Genomic DNA, 14820 nt, shown 5'->3' with positions numbered 1-14820 from the left:
TACAGATGTTCTATTAGGGTACATCCACATGTGCTGGTCAGCTGCAAATTTTCCACAGCTGTTTTTTAAATTCAAAACAAGTCTATAGTTTTGAGTGAAGAGGGCTTCGGATGCTTCTTCTGAAATCGCTTCGTTCAAAACTTAGGAATAATACTGTATGGAGATTCATCTCCGTACAGTATTAGAATGTATGGGCTCCGATGAGCCGAAGCTAGTTATTCACGTAGTCGTGCATGACTTCTTTGAATAACTTTGATCATTGATTTTTTAAAGTGGAAAACCACTTTAAAACTTGAAACCGAACTTGACTTCTGTTACGAAGTTTTGAGCGAAGCATTCGAAGCTCGTTTCACTCAACACAAGTCAATTTACACTACAGATTTCTGTGATGGATTTCACCCTTTGTGATGCAGCATTTGCCTACTGGAATCTGCAGCAAAATGTACACATGTAGATTTTTCTCATGAGAATGTCCGCAACATACACTGTAGATTTACCGTTGTGGAAAATTCACAGTGGACCCCCCGTATGTGACTGTACCCTTAGTGTGAAAGTGTTAAGGAGGGAACATTGGCCATTGGCCAGGAGACATTAGAAAGATAAACTGGGGTCATATGGTGACTTTGGCTGCGACACATGTCATGCGACCAAAGATTTGAAGCACTACATGCATCACATGGCTTAAGATTTAGGCACTGCAATGTTTGATCACGCTACTTGTGCTGCGGCCAAAATCGTTGTGCAGTCCCAACCTCATTTGGTTTGCAAATTCTTCCCCTCTTGCTGACAGTTTCTAATTAGCAATATTAGAAAGGAAACCCCTTTACTTGTGATTGGAGGAATTCCAAGCAATTGGATCCCCTCGTTCAGACATCTATTGCATATCCCATGGCTATTCTATACAACCATTTAGTAACAGAGTTAACAGCCAATGGTACTGGCAGAAGCATGCCCACTGTGATCTAGTTCAGCGTCCCACCAATCCAACAGCCCAAAACTGGACGATGGTCCCTTCCTAACTAGGTGCTATGCCCTATAAGGGGAAAATAATACATATGCAGAAAATAATAAACGTAATGACAGGCAAAACCAGAACTGGATCAGAATCCAAAAGCAAAGTCAAAATCAGGCCAGAGTCCAAACCAGAGAGATACGTCAGAACCAAGACAGGATACAAAGACAGAGGCACCTACCAGATGGGGTCATATCCCAGAGATCATGTCATGCAATAAACGGCAGTCAGGTGCAAAGCCAGGGACAATCCAAAAGTCATAGAACCAAAGATCCAAACAGAAGTATAATATGCGCTAGTGAGACTTAGAAAACAATCACAGGCCCCTGTGGCCAGCAGCTGCCTGTTTAAATAGCCCACCTATGTGAAGGCGGCACACAGGCTGACTGGTCTGTTGTCCTGGCTCCATGATAAATCGAGCAGCCATATTGCTGCCGGACTCGCAGTGGGAGCACAGACAGATAAGTGCATGACAGCTATAATTGGTCATCACTAGAGATGAAAAAATCGATTGTAAACTAATCAGATTGAAACCAAATTTTGTAAAAATCTTAGTTGCATCCGAATCTATTATTTGTTGATTCAAGAATTTCAGTGGGTTAGAGAAAGGGAAAAAAAGTGAGAGACTACAGAGATAAAATATGAGTCATAAGAGACCAGAGAGTGTCATATGCACATTTTTTTAGACCATTTGGAGCCCTTTCGATTCAGGTACAGTTGATTCAGACCACAATCAAATCGGTCGACCAATTTGGTCGGATCGATCCGGAACTGCATTTCGAGCAAGTCACTCATCTCTAGTCACCACCATAGTCCTCTCACCGGATTTTACTGAATAAACTGACCGTTCGATTTTCTCTTGTAGGGTTTGTATGGATGATTGCTATTGTTGTAGGATCTCCAATGCTACATGTACAGACCTTAGAGGTAAGATCTGTGACAATATATTTGAAGGTGATATCAAATAACTTGGGCATATGTAATGACATATAATTGGTGAGGCTGTATTGTCATTTTATGATCCTCTTCATAATTAACTATACATTTTTGACTTGCAGGTGAAATACGACTTGCTCTACAACTTGTACCACGTATGTTGCCTTGAGTCGTGGAATGATTCTGCCCTGCGTAGAGCTTATGCCATATTTATCCTTGTGGCCCTGTTCTTAGTACCCCTCGCAGCCATGCTTCTTCTGTATACCCGTATCGGGTATGAGCTATGGATTAAAAAGCGCATTGGAGACTGTTCTGTGCTGAATACTTTAAGCCGTAATGAGATGGCAAAAATCACCAGGTATAGTCGAATTGTGCGGCCCTCCCAATATTATAGTGTAGTGTTCATTGCTTGACTAAGCCTGTAATTTAATATTATTATAAATGTCTTTATATACATTTCTTATAAAGTGAGAAGTGTTTAAAATACTTTAGTATCCATAAAAGTAATTCATTCTTAAAGGGATATTCCAGGATTTTACTACTGATGGCCAATCCTCAGGATAGGCTTTCAATATATGATCGGTGGGGGTCTGATACCCCCAAACCCCACCGATCAGCACAGGAATTACGCAATCCCATCAATTGTGTAGTGGACGGAGTTGGTAACTGCAGCGCTGCTCACACAGAAGTGAACGGGAGCAGAGCTGCAGTAATCAGCTCTGTTCACAATACAGTAGATGAAGGTGGGTAGCTCTACTGCCAACGCTATCCCGAAACAGCTCATCATGGGTAATAGAACCCAGATGATCAAGCATTGGTGGCCATCAAAAGTAAAATCCTGAAACACCCTTAATGACTGTTGTCTGCGTTAATTAACCACTTATATTACGCTGCTCAACGTCTTGTGTGCTCTGTCTGTATAATGTCACATCTAAAGACAGGACATAACTCTAATATAATGGCTGGTGCCCTGTAGATGGTCATATAGATCGCATATTATTAAAGGGGTTTTACAAGATTTATTACTGATGACCTACCCTAAGGCTTGCTGCTTAACCAGGATTTAGACACATTTATGAAATGCAACTTTTTTTAAACATCACAAAAATTTTGTGCAATCTCATTCTAGTAGGCAGGTGGAGTAAAAGAAATTACAGTGACAGCTGTATTGGTCTCCTGGTTGGATGCAGCAGCGGTCACTTAGAGCACAAGGCAGAAGTTGTAAGGCAGCTGACTACGGAGAGCAGTGTGCACATCACAGTGAAACTTTGTCTCCAGTGCACTTAAGGAGCTATAATGAAAGTTCATAGTTACTAGTGATGAGCGGCATAGGCAATATTCGTTTTTGTGATATTTTGCGAATTTTCACAATAAATTTGCGAATTCTAGAATTCGTGATCTCGTCATTTTTACAAATCGGCACTAATGATGCACGTATTTTTTTTGCGATACATGCAGCTTCACATTTTATCAGGTCTGAATAGATATTACTGATTGGTTCACTATGTATTGTTGTGACATCACAGCACTATGTCTGTAGCATGTATGTATGGACAGCAGAGAAACAGTAATTCCTATCACACTACCTAACACCCTGCACTGGAACCTATCAGCTACACTATATGTAACCTACACTGACTATCTCCCACTAACTATCTGTATTATATATGTGAGCTAACTAACTATCTAATGTATTTGGAAGGAATAGGATCCAGATGAAAGCACAGAGCACAGTAATGTCACTGCTCTCTCTCTTAGAACTACAAAACAGCAGAAAATGGCTGCTGGGGAGTTTCTTATATAGTAAAGGGGTAGGCAACTTTCATGTTGGTTTGCTAGGGATGTTGCTAAGCTCTGACAAAGACATTGCAGCCTTCTCATTGGCCCACAAGCAAGAAGGGAGGTCACTGGTAAAAAAAAAAAAATCGTGAATATTCGCGATGATGAATATATAGCACTATATTCTACTGTACATCTTTGCGAATTCTCAAAGTGCCAATATTCACGATCAACACTAATAGTTACACTTCTCCTGAACTTATATTTGTGCTGTTCTCTCCAGCATCTATCTGATTCCGTCAGCAGTTTAGCATGAGCAAAACTGCTCACAGACTCCTTATGAAAGCTGGAATTAAGCTGAATTAACCTATTTCTTGTAGAACATGAAATATGCTTAAACAATTTCTTTGGAATATAAACAGGGCAGACAGGCAGGGACTTATGCTTGATACAGGTCTGAAACCATAAGTCCCGTAGCAAATTACTGATTTGCATTTAGATGTATTACTTGCCGTCTGCTGCTTTTCAACCTCCAAGGGAATGGTGTTTCTACCTTTGTCTCTATATGCGTAGTGTATGATATTATTATTACCAGATACTGCAATAGAACCTGTCCCTTTCTTGAAAACATGACTACACATGAGTATGACTATGTAATATATGAGCAAATGATAATTTATGAGCATCTAAGCTATTGAAAAAATTTTTTTTTTAACTTCATGGAAATTGGAGGACTTAACATAACTTCAGCAAAGACATACAAGAAATATAGTGACAATTACTCCTTGAATAAAACATCCTCACAACAATGTCGAACAATGTCAACAGCAAGACAAGAAGAGGTTTAGGGAAATGAATCAGATGACAAAACAAAAGTTCTATTTTGACGCTTCGCTGAATTGTTTAAAAAAAATTGCCAAATCCCGGCAGAAACATTTCAGAAATAGAGGCTAAATTAAATGTATATATTTTCTATAGTAAATGTAAAAAATGTATGGCACAAAATAAATGTGTAATTACTAAAATATAAATATATGTATATATATATATATATATAGCTAGATAAAATCATATTTCTGCTATATATGAATGCGTAATATGTAGGAAACTACTACTGATGTTTTTAACCATAATATATTTACATATATTATAATATATCATATATTCTAATTATATAATAATATTATGTATATTATGGCTAAAAACTTATTTAGCCTCTATTTCTGACAGAATTTGAACTCACAACCTTCTACATTAGAGCAAAGAACCTTAACCATCACACTATAGAGCTGCATGTTAACCTGCAGTTAAATATAAAATTATACTTCTGCTGTATAGGAATACTTACTACATGAGAAACTACTATGAGGTTTTTCTGACACAGTTTATCATTCAGCTTTATAGCTGAGTGGTTAAGGTTCTTGCCTCTAATGTAAAAGCTAAATTAGATTTAAATACACTGGATGTCCCCAAGCACTGACTCCATATATGGACATAGCTATATATGGAGTCAGAGCAGGGACTCCTAAGCGCAGACTCACACTGGGGGATTCCCCCACTGTACAGTAATCTTCTGCATAGACCTCAGTGGGACCTGGCACCCTCCCCTCTTCATAGCAGGGCGTGCCTGGTTTAATGCTTGGGTTCTCTCATTGACTTCCATTGTGCTTGGGTGCTCTGTATAGCACCCGAGCATCCCAAAGTGTTCTACTCAAGCACGAGAGCATGTTGGTGCTCGATCAACACTAAGAGCTAGTCCTTTCTGGTAGTGAAACAGTTACTGTGACAGGCAGGTGGACACCCCTTTAACAGTAGAATTAGACAGCTTATTCACCCCAATTTGAGAATCAAGGTTTAATGGAATTGCTTATATAATAAACAAGTTGGACACCCCAGTAACAGTAGAACAAGACAGGTTATCTACCGCATTTTGAGAATCAAGGCCTAATGCAATTGCTTATCTATTAAACAAAGTGGACAACCCAATAACAGTAAAATTCGGTTATTTAACCCTAATTTGAGAATCAAGGCATAATAGAATTGATTATATATTAAACAAGGTGGACACCCCAATAACAGTAAAATTAAACAACTTATTAACCCCAATTTGAGAATCATGGCCTAATAGAATTTCTTATCTATTTAACAAAGAGCATTTAATTAGATAGCTCTGTGCCCTACACAGGGATTGATGCAAACTGGGCTGTCTCCTATGGATTCCTTCAGCTTCAGATTACAGTCCCTTCACTGTCCCTGCAGTCCTCCTAAGCTCTCCCTATGCTCATCCTACAGTGTGTAAAAACTCTCTCTACACTGTCTCTGCACTCTCCCTATCCAAAATTCCACAACTAAAAGTTTTTAGCAACACTTTCCCTAGCACTTGTCACGTCTCTCCCTATGCTCATCTTACAGTAAAAAGGCGGAGACCACGCAGAACGAGGCTTTTAAAGGGCTGTGATATCACAGGGGCTGGCTAGCTGCTGATTGGCTGACTGCACAGCATTATGGATAAACTTGTGTTCCCAGGCTTCTTACACTCACTTTGTAACACTTGTAGCCGCCCTTTTAGGAAAAAAAACTATTAGTTACCATGAAGTACGAGGAAATTCAGATTCGTTGCAAATAAAATTACACTTCAAATTCCACTTCGGATCCACTGATGACATCACTGCAGGCACACAGCATGATCATGCGGTGAGGTCATGACACTCACTGTAGGCCCTTTGGGGGGGGCTTTCTTAAATCAAGACGGGAGAGGATGGTCTGTCCACAAACAAGTGAATGAGGTAAGTATATATATATACAGTATATATATATATTTTTTTTTTAAACTACCATTGTAGGAAAAATTGATTCATTACCATGAAGTCTGAGGATATTCGGCTTTGGGACAAATTTTTTCAACACTAATGGTAACCATCAAATGTTATGATGAGACTGGCTCTCATAAGGACCATCCCAGGAAAGGAAGATCAAGAGTTACCACTGCTCCAGGTGGTATATTTACAGAAGTTCTTAGCCTCAGAAACTGCAAATTAATAGCACCTCATATTAGTGTCTACATACATGCTTTACAGAGGTCAAGAACCAGACACATCTCAACTGTTCAGAGGAGACTGCGAGAAGACATTACTTAGAAACAAGAAAAAGAGAATTGCTTGGGCCAAGAAACACAAGAAATGGGCATTAGACCAGTGGAAATCTGTACTTTAGTGTGAATTTGAATATGAATTTGGCTCCAACTACCATGTCTTTGTAGGATAGAACAATTGCGTGGGTGGTTTCCACATGCCTGGTACCAGCTGTGAAGCATGGAGGACTTGTGATGGTATAGAGTTGCTTTGCACATGACACTTGGTGATTCATTCAAAATTCAAGGCACATTTAACTGACATAGCTACCACATCATCCTGCAGTGACATGCCATGGCATCTGGTTTACACTTTGTGGGACCATCATTTGTTTTTCAACATTACAATGACCTCAAACAAACCATCAGGCTATGTAAGGACTATTTGACCAAGAAGAAGAGTGATGGACATGTGTCACATTAACCTAATTGAGATGGTTAGGAATGAGTTGTACTGCAAAGAGAAGAAAAAGCAGCCTTCAAGTGCTCAGCATACCTGGGAACTCCTTCAAGGCTATTCGAAAACCATTCCAGCTGACTACCTCCTGAATCTGATTGAGAGATGAGAGAATGCCAAGAGTGTGCAATGCTGTCATCAAATTATAAGGGGGCTACTATGAAGAATCTAAAATATAAAGCAGATTTTGGTTTGTTTAACACTTGTTTTGTTTACTACTTAACATGCTATGCCAATCTCAGGCATTGATTACATATTTCCCGAATGCCCCCACCCACCCCCACCGAAGTGAAGGAGAGCACCCTGCACACCACTCTCCATTCACCACTATCAGTTTTCCAAAAATATCCAAGCGGAGGTACTGTATATGGAGAAGTCATGGCTATGGGACATTCAAAAATAGCTGAGGACACTTACTCAGCTATTTTCAGAACTCCCATAACAATCAATGGAGAGCATGGCATGCATGCACAGCTTGCTACTTTTCACTTTGGGGGCCACATTCTGGAGATAGCAGCAGGTCACAGAGGTGGGACCTATAGCTATCTGACATTAATGGCCTAGATTAGTGATAGGCCATCAATGTCTGAGATGGAAATATGTCTTTCATTCCATATGTGTTCCTTCATCATTTCAAGTGTTCAATATGAATGTACCATAAAGAAAATAGAAAAATAAAAAAAATGAAAAGGTGTGTTCAAATTTTTGATTGGTACTGTACGTATATATATATGAAACAGGTACCGTAGCTGGATCTAGACACTTACCCACCTAATTAAGTATGATATCTTCATCTGTGGCTTAATGAATGTATATAAGTCTTGTGTCTGGATATGAAGAAGACTCAACATGTAAAGGAGAAAATTTGAATAGCCATATAGGATGGAATTAAAGAGTTGATACAATTTATTTAACCAATCACTGGCAACAGGAGTCATCCCAGAAGATTGGAAATTGGAGAATGTTGTTCCCATTCACAAGAAAGGTAGTAGGGAGGAATCGGGCAACTATAGGCCAGTAAGCCTGATATCAATAGTGGGGAAATTAATGGAAACCATACTTAAGGAGAGGATTGTGGAACATCTAAAATCCCATCGATTGAAAGATCAAAAACAGCATGGGTTTACTTCAGGGAGATCATGTCTAACTAATCTTATAGATTTTTTTGATTGGGTGACTAAAATAATAGATGGCGGAGGTGCAGTAAACATCGCTTATCTGGACCTTAGTAAGGCTTTTGATACTGTCCCACATAGAAGGCTTATCAGTAAATTGCAGTCTTTGTGTGTGGACTCCCATAATTTTGAATGGATTAGGCAGTGGCTGAGGGACAGACAACAGAGGGTTGTAGTCAATGGAGTATATTCAGACCAAGGTCTTGTTACTAGTGGGGTAACTCAGGGATCTGTTCTGGGACCCATATTGTTTAATAACTTTATCAGCGAAATTGCAGAAGGCCTCGATGGTAAGGTGTGTCTTTTTGATGACACAAAAATTTGTAACAGGGTTGATGTTCCTGGAGGAATACACCAAATGGAAAAGGATTTAGGAAAACTAGAGGAATGGTCAAAAATCTGGCAACAAAAATGTAATGTTGATAAGTGCAAGATGATGCACCTGGAGCATAAAAACCCAAGAGCTGAATATAAGATCAGTGATACAGTCCTAACCTCAGTATCTGAGGAAAGGGATTTAGGGATCATTATTTCAGAAGACTTAAAGGTAGGCAGACAATGTCATAGAGCAGCAGGAAATGCTAGCAGAATGCTTGGGTGTATAGGGAGAGGCATTACCAGTAGAAAGAGGAAGGTGCTCATGCCGCTCTACAGAGCACTAGTGAGACCTCATTTGGAGTATTGTGCGCAGTACTGGAGACCATATCTCCAGAAGGATATTGATACTTTGGAGAGAGTTCAGAGAAGAGCTACTAAACTAGTACATGGATTGCAGGATAAAACTTACCAGGAAAGATTAAAGGACCTTAACATGTATAGCTTGGAAGAAAGACGAGACAGAGGGGATATGATAGAAACTTTTAAATACATAAAGGGAATCAACACATTCTATGTTTCTATGATACATATAAAACAATGAATACCAGGTTGAGATATTTTTGTAACTTGAGGAACCACTGTAGTTATGTAATAAAAATGGGACAACGTTTCAAATCTTCCCTGTATTGACTTTTATAATAAAGATACTGTACATAGGCCATCAGAGTTGGATTACACTGGTCTCACACACATCTTTTTTTTTTCAAATCTTTGAGTTTTTCTTGGTGTTCTTTAACCCCATTTTGGTCTGGGAGTGGATCCAAAGCCATAACTGCTCAGTTGTGAACCTGACCTCATACAGTATGTTGTATTTTGACATATTGCAATATACAAGGGTGATATTGATAACAGAAATAAACTCTCACATACTGTACAACACTTGCTCTTGAGTTTGCTTCTTCTACAGGTCACATTTTTACTGGAGGCAATAACTATAGAAATGCAGTGTCCTGAAACACACTGCTTAATACTGTGATTGTGTTTCATGAAAATGTGCTTGTGCCTGAATTTCCATAAAGGTGCACAGGGAGGGGGAGGTTCTAACAAACCTCCCAGGGCTGACTCTGGCCTTCTCTCGGAGAAGAAAAGAAGAAGGAGGAGAGTGTGATGTCTGAGGAAAACCTACACCTCAGCAGCCATTTTTCAGAGTTATCAAAACTCCAGAGTTAGTTCCATGTACCAGCCCATAGAAGGGAAAGATTACAGAAGATCCAGGCAACCCAGAGATGGAGTGAGAATATTGACAAAGGAAGGTAATTGTCATTTATCAGGCTCTAATCTCCTTTGCATTAGGTGGAGAGATTCTAAGCTACCAGCTGCCCAGCATAACCAAAGACAAAAAGGCCACCTGTCAGGATATAGTATTCCTAGAGAGGATACAGAAGTATATGACTATACAGTACATCAGAGATAGTACATCCCTCCAGCCTGGAGAAACAAGGGATTGATTGTTATAGAGGAAAACTACCCCTTATGCAACTTTTGTGAACTAACCTGAGCCATTGTAGAAGCTGCCTTGCTGTAAATGACTTTTGCACACATTGATGACCTTTGGATCAGCTTCAGTAAAGTACTGGGAATTTGTTAAGAGAACTGGTCTGCTTATTGGGCAAACTTATCACCTATTTGCGCCTTACGGTGCTGGTGTCACGAACACCAGGGACCCTGCCTCCACGGCACCTTCAAACCACACCACCAAGGGCACCTCAACCACCATCTGGAAGGAGTCCCTGGACAACAAAGTGTGTCCCGAAGGAACTGGTGCTGTCCTTCCAGGGAGCGCTACTAAGCGTGAGTAAACAACTACTACCCCCATCGACCCACCAACACTCACATATTGCCCCTGCGGCCCGGTCGTTGCTGAAACTGTACAAAATGAAAATAGTTTGTCTTTATTTTTACAATAATATTATGTGAGCTGTTTTCAGAACTGATGTCGGTCTGTATTCCAGAGAGGGTTTGCTCTACTAAAATGTTTTCTGGTTATTTCCAAGGAAAAAGAAACGAGCTGTAATGATGATGGTGATCGTGGTCCTTTTCTTCACTGCCTGTTGGGCGCCATTCCATGTGGTCCACATCCTTTTTGAATACAGTAAGTTCTTACATTCCAGTGTTCACACAAAGAAATAGATAAAGCAAAGTTGCCTTACCTTAAGGCCAAGTTGGTAGTCTTCAAACAGGATAGGTCGTCAATATCAGAACAGTTGGGGTCTGAATTCTTAAACCTCCCCTTCTCTCTCCAACAGTAACAGCATAGCTCTGTGAACTGTGTAGTGTCCGTTAATGGTACTGCAGATGGGCTATTCTTGTGCCTGTTTTGGAGCGCAGTAGCCATTCAAACATCTGATCTGTGAAGTGCCAGGAGTCAAAGACCCACCAATCTGATATTGATAAACTATCTTAGGGACAGGTCATCAATATTACAGTCTGTGAAGAGGTGAGGAACCGCACTCTGTTCAAATCTTGATACCGGTGCCAATCAAGGGCTTATTAGGCCGTATCCAAGTAATCAAAAATTGAGGCACTCAGTCTGGAAGTTATGCAAATTAAGTGAATTTTATTCTTTCATTTTTTCATTTTTCTATGTCATCCATAGGCCCGTTATATGTTAAAGGGTAACAGATTAATTTCTGACCAGACGTTTCGGTCACGGTGGACCTTCATCAGTGGTCATGTTATCTGTGTGTGGAGAGTATGGGTTTGCCTGGGCGCTGGATGCAGCTGCATCCTGCGCCCAGGCAAACCCATACTCTCCACACACAGATAACATGACCACTGATGAAGGTCCACCGTGACCGAAACGTCTGGTCAGAAATTAATCTGTTACCCTTTAACATATAACGGGCCTATGGATGACATAGAAAAATAAAAAAATGAAAGAATAAAATTCACTTAATTTGCATAACTTCCAGACTGAGTGCCTCAATTTTTGATTACATCAATATTACAGTAACGGAAACCCCTTTAACATCCTAACTTGTATCAACTACTTCAGTCTAATTTTTTATCCTTTAAGTTCATGGTCCTTCATTTTACAGTAATAATTGGTTCTAGGACGACTATTGCATGTTGAAACCGTTATAACTTTGAACTGTAACTCTACGGAAAACTAGTAATTGGTATCAAAGCCCCAAAATGGCATACTAAAATAAGATAAAATTAAGATTAAAAAAAATTAAATAGCAAACTAATACAGAAAAAGCAAGTTCTTACACATAACAGTCAGAAACAGCTTCTGGAAGCTGTAAATTACTTTCTATGTAGAAGACAGGAGCTTCTTCAGGGGTCTGTACAGTACACACAGAGTACTAGAAAAATAAAATGGAGATCCCCTCACCACGTGTCCAAAGGAGTAGCTCATCCTGGCACAGGTAAAGAGCAGTATAGAACATGCAGTACCACCACTGTACTGTAGAGAGGCGCTACTGTGCAGCCAATACAGGTGATTTGCCAGTGAAATGGCATGTTGATTGATTGGATCTTCCAGTCAATCACATAAACCACAGTTCATACAGGCATTGTATATTGAGTCTATTTCTATCTACCATGCCCCAGGAAAGACTATTGTATGTTGAAAATATTGTATCCTGAGGGCATTGTCATAGAGGGACCACTGAATTTATGTACCAAAAATGGGACCAAATTTCAAAGCTTGCCTTTATTGACTTTTATAATAAAGATACATAGGCCATCAGAGATGGCTTAGAGTGGTTTCACACACAGTGTTTTTGGGGACAAGCATCAAATCTTTCGAGGTGTTTTTCCTAATGTTCTTTAACCCTTTACCGACGCAACCTATTTTTGTACTTAGTTACTTAGAGGGTCATTTATGAACACTTTTGTGGCGTATATCTGGCACAGATTTTGTCGCACGCCATGTTGTGGCAGAATCTGAAACTTCTTCCCTGCTCACACCAGGTTTAAAAAAAGGGGTGTGGTGTGGGCCTGGTTTAGGCATAAAAAAGCAAGGAAGCTGTCTTACATTTAGAATCAGTGGTGGATACGCCAAAGTTATGTAGAAGCCGGCGCCTTTACATAACTTCAGCGATACACCGCCAACTGGTCTTAATAAATGTGCTCCTTTTTTTTTCTATATATTTCAAGAGGCATAATTTTTTATTTTCCATCAATAAAGCCATATTAGTGGTTAATGTGGGGTGAGTAGTATTTTTTAATACCACTATTTTGGGGGTACCTCTAATGTACTTTAAAAAAACTTTTGGACTGACAGTGTGACCAAACAAAGCAATTCCAACATTATTTTCAGGGTTTTACTTTTTTGCGGTCTTTACCACCATGATAAAAATTTGATGTTAACTTTATGCTGTGGGTAAGTATGATTTTGAAGATACAAAATCTGTGTGTGGCCTTCTTTCCCGGCCTGGAGCTGATCCCCACATCCTGCCCAGGTACTGCTGCACTCCCCGACTTGGTGTGTGTGTGACATTCCTCTCCTCGAACGCATGCACATGCCCAGGCCCTGGTCTCCATAGGCTATCCTACCTAGTGCAAGCGCTTCCTGCCCACCCATGTATATCTTCTCCTTCAGTCCCTGCTGGGCTTCCCAGCCTAGTACAGGTTCCTGTATCGGGACCCACCGCACTTCGTCTCCCAACTGCTGGGTTCAAAGCACTTCCAGGAGCAGAGGCTAAGGGACATGTGCCCACTGCAAAGGGGAAAAGACCGATGCGAGTAGCACATAAGTGGGTCCCGCTGTGTCTGGCTTCCATGTCCTGGTAGGTAAGGCCGGTTGACAGCTGGTGCAATATGGGGGACGTCCTTTTCCATAGGTTTCCTCATTTATCTAGTTTGTGACTCCCACACTGCCATCATTCTCGTGATACTATAAGGTTGGTGTCAAAGCTAATGCATTTTGGTTAGAAGTGCCTGAGCCAAATAATGTGTACTGTTACTGTATATGCACTTTTTACATCTACTGCTGATGTTGACTTCATGGGTAGATGTGCACATTCCAAACCAAAAAGTGTGATCTACATTAAATGACAGATTGTCCCATAAATATGAAGGCAGATGAATACCATCTGCACAATCTCTTTCTCTCCATTAAAGGGGTTGGCCACTTTCTGGCTATTGTTGACCAATGTGTTTGTATGATGATTATATGGCACTTACTGATATGGCTTTGTTGATATTTTGCACCATGTTCTATATTTTATAAAGTATGCCTTCTTGATAGAAAATGTTGGCTTCATAAACCTAAAGTAATCTTTTATCTTCCTCAGATGACCTGGAAGAAGAGTATGATGATGTCACAGTGAAAATGATAGTGGCCATCGTTCAAGCTGTTGGATTTTTTAACTCTTTTAATAACCCTGTAGTTTATACCTTCATGAATGAAAACTTCAAGAAGAGCTTAGTGGCCGTGCTTGTCTGCCATTTTCGAGCACAAGAGCCAACTGAAAAGAGGGACAGTCTGCTAGAGAAGCCTAAAGTTGGAGCATCTGCTTTCTCGCATAGAAGGGATGGACAAAGTGCCCACAGTCACTTGAGTGCAGAGAACCTAGAACTCCGGCTGTGTGAACAGTTCCCAGCTGCCAAACTAGAATCTGTCACTTACCCTTTGGTGAATTCTCACAAGGACCTCCATCCAAATGGACAGTCAGCTTAATGACTGTGGAATCAGAGCAGGGATTTTCTTTGATAAAGTGTTTTTTTAATGAAAGAAGACCTTGAAAAACAAATTCTATTGTTATGAATGTGTTTCCACAAGTGCATGATTATTTATAGTATCTTTCTTTATTTTACACTACATTGACCATTAAACATGGTTACGTTTCCAACTTTCATTAATGTAATTTTTGTTCCATCTTGTGGCAAAAAGAACGGGGTTACTGGTTGCAGCTTAGGGTTGGGGAAATATCTGTGATGTTGGACACCTCACCTAAAAGGCAATCTGTTATCAGTTTTGACCATGCTAATCTGTTGAAAGTAC

The 14820-nt window shown here is 40.0% G+C and overlaps 1 protein-coding gene across 1 annotated transcript in view; it reads left to right on the top strand.

The window, feature by feature from the left end:
• The window catches only part of LOC122929513 (pyroglutamylated RF-amide peptide receptor-like), a 312149-nt gene extending 297653 nt beyond the window's left edge, over window positions 1-14496 (top strand). Inside the window, exons 3-6 of the mRNA XM_044283116.1 lie at window positions 1878-1939; window positions 2071-2306; window positions 10862-10959; window positions 14111-14496. Of these exons, the coding sequence (XP_044139051.1) occupies window positions 1878-1939; window positions 2071-2306; window positions 10862-10959; window positions 14111-14496 (782 nt within the window). The remainder of the gene's footprint in view (window positions 1-1877; window positions 1940-2070; window positions 2307-10861; window positions 10960-14110) is intronic.
• Window positions 14497-14820: the final 324 nt, after the last annotated feature.

This window comes from Bufo gargarizans, chromosome 2 (assembly GCF_014858855.1).
Source record: "Bufo gargarizans isolate SCDJY-AF-19 chromosome 2, ASM1485885v1, whole genome shotgun sequence".
Lineage (NCBI taxonomy): Eukaryota > Metazoa > Chordata > Amphibia > Anura > Bufonidae > Bufo > Bufo gargarizans.
The sequence above is the reverse complement of the archived record's forward strand: the minus strand, read 5'-3'. Positions and strand labels throughout refer to the sequence as shown.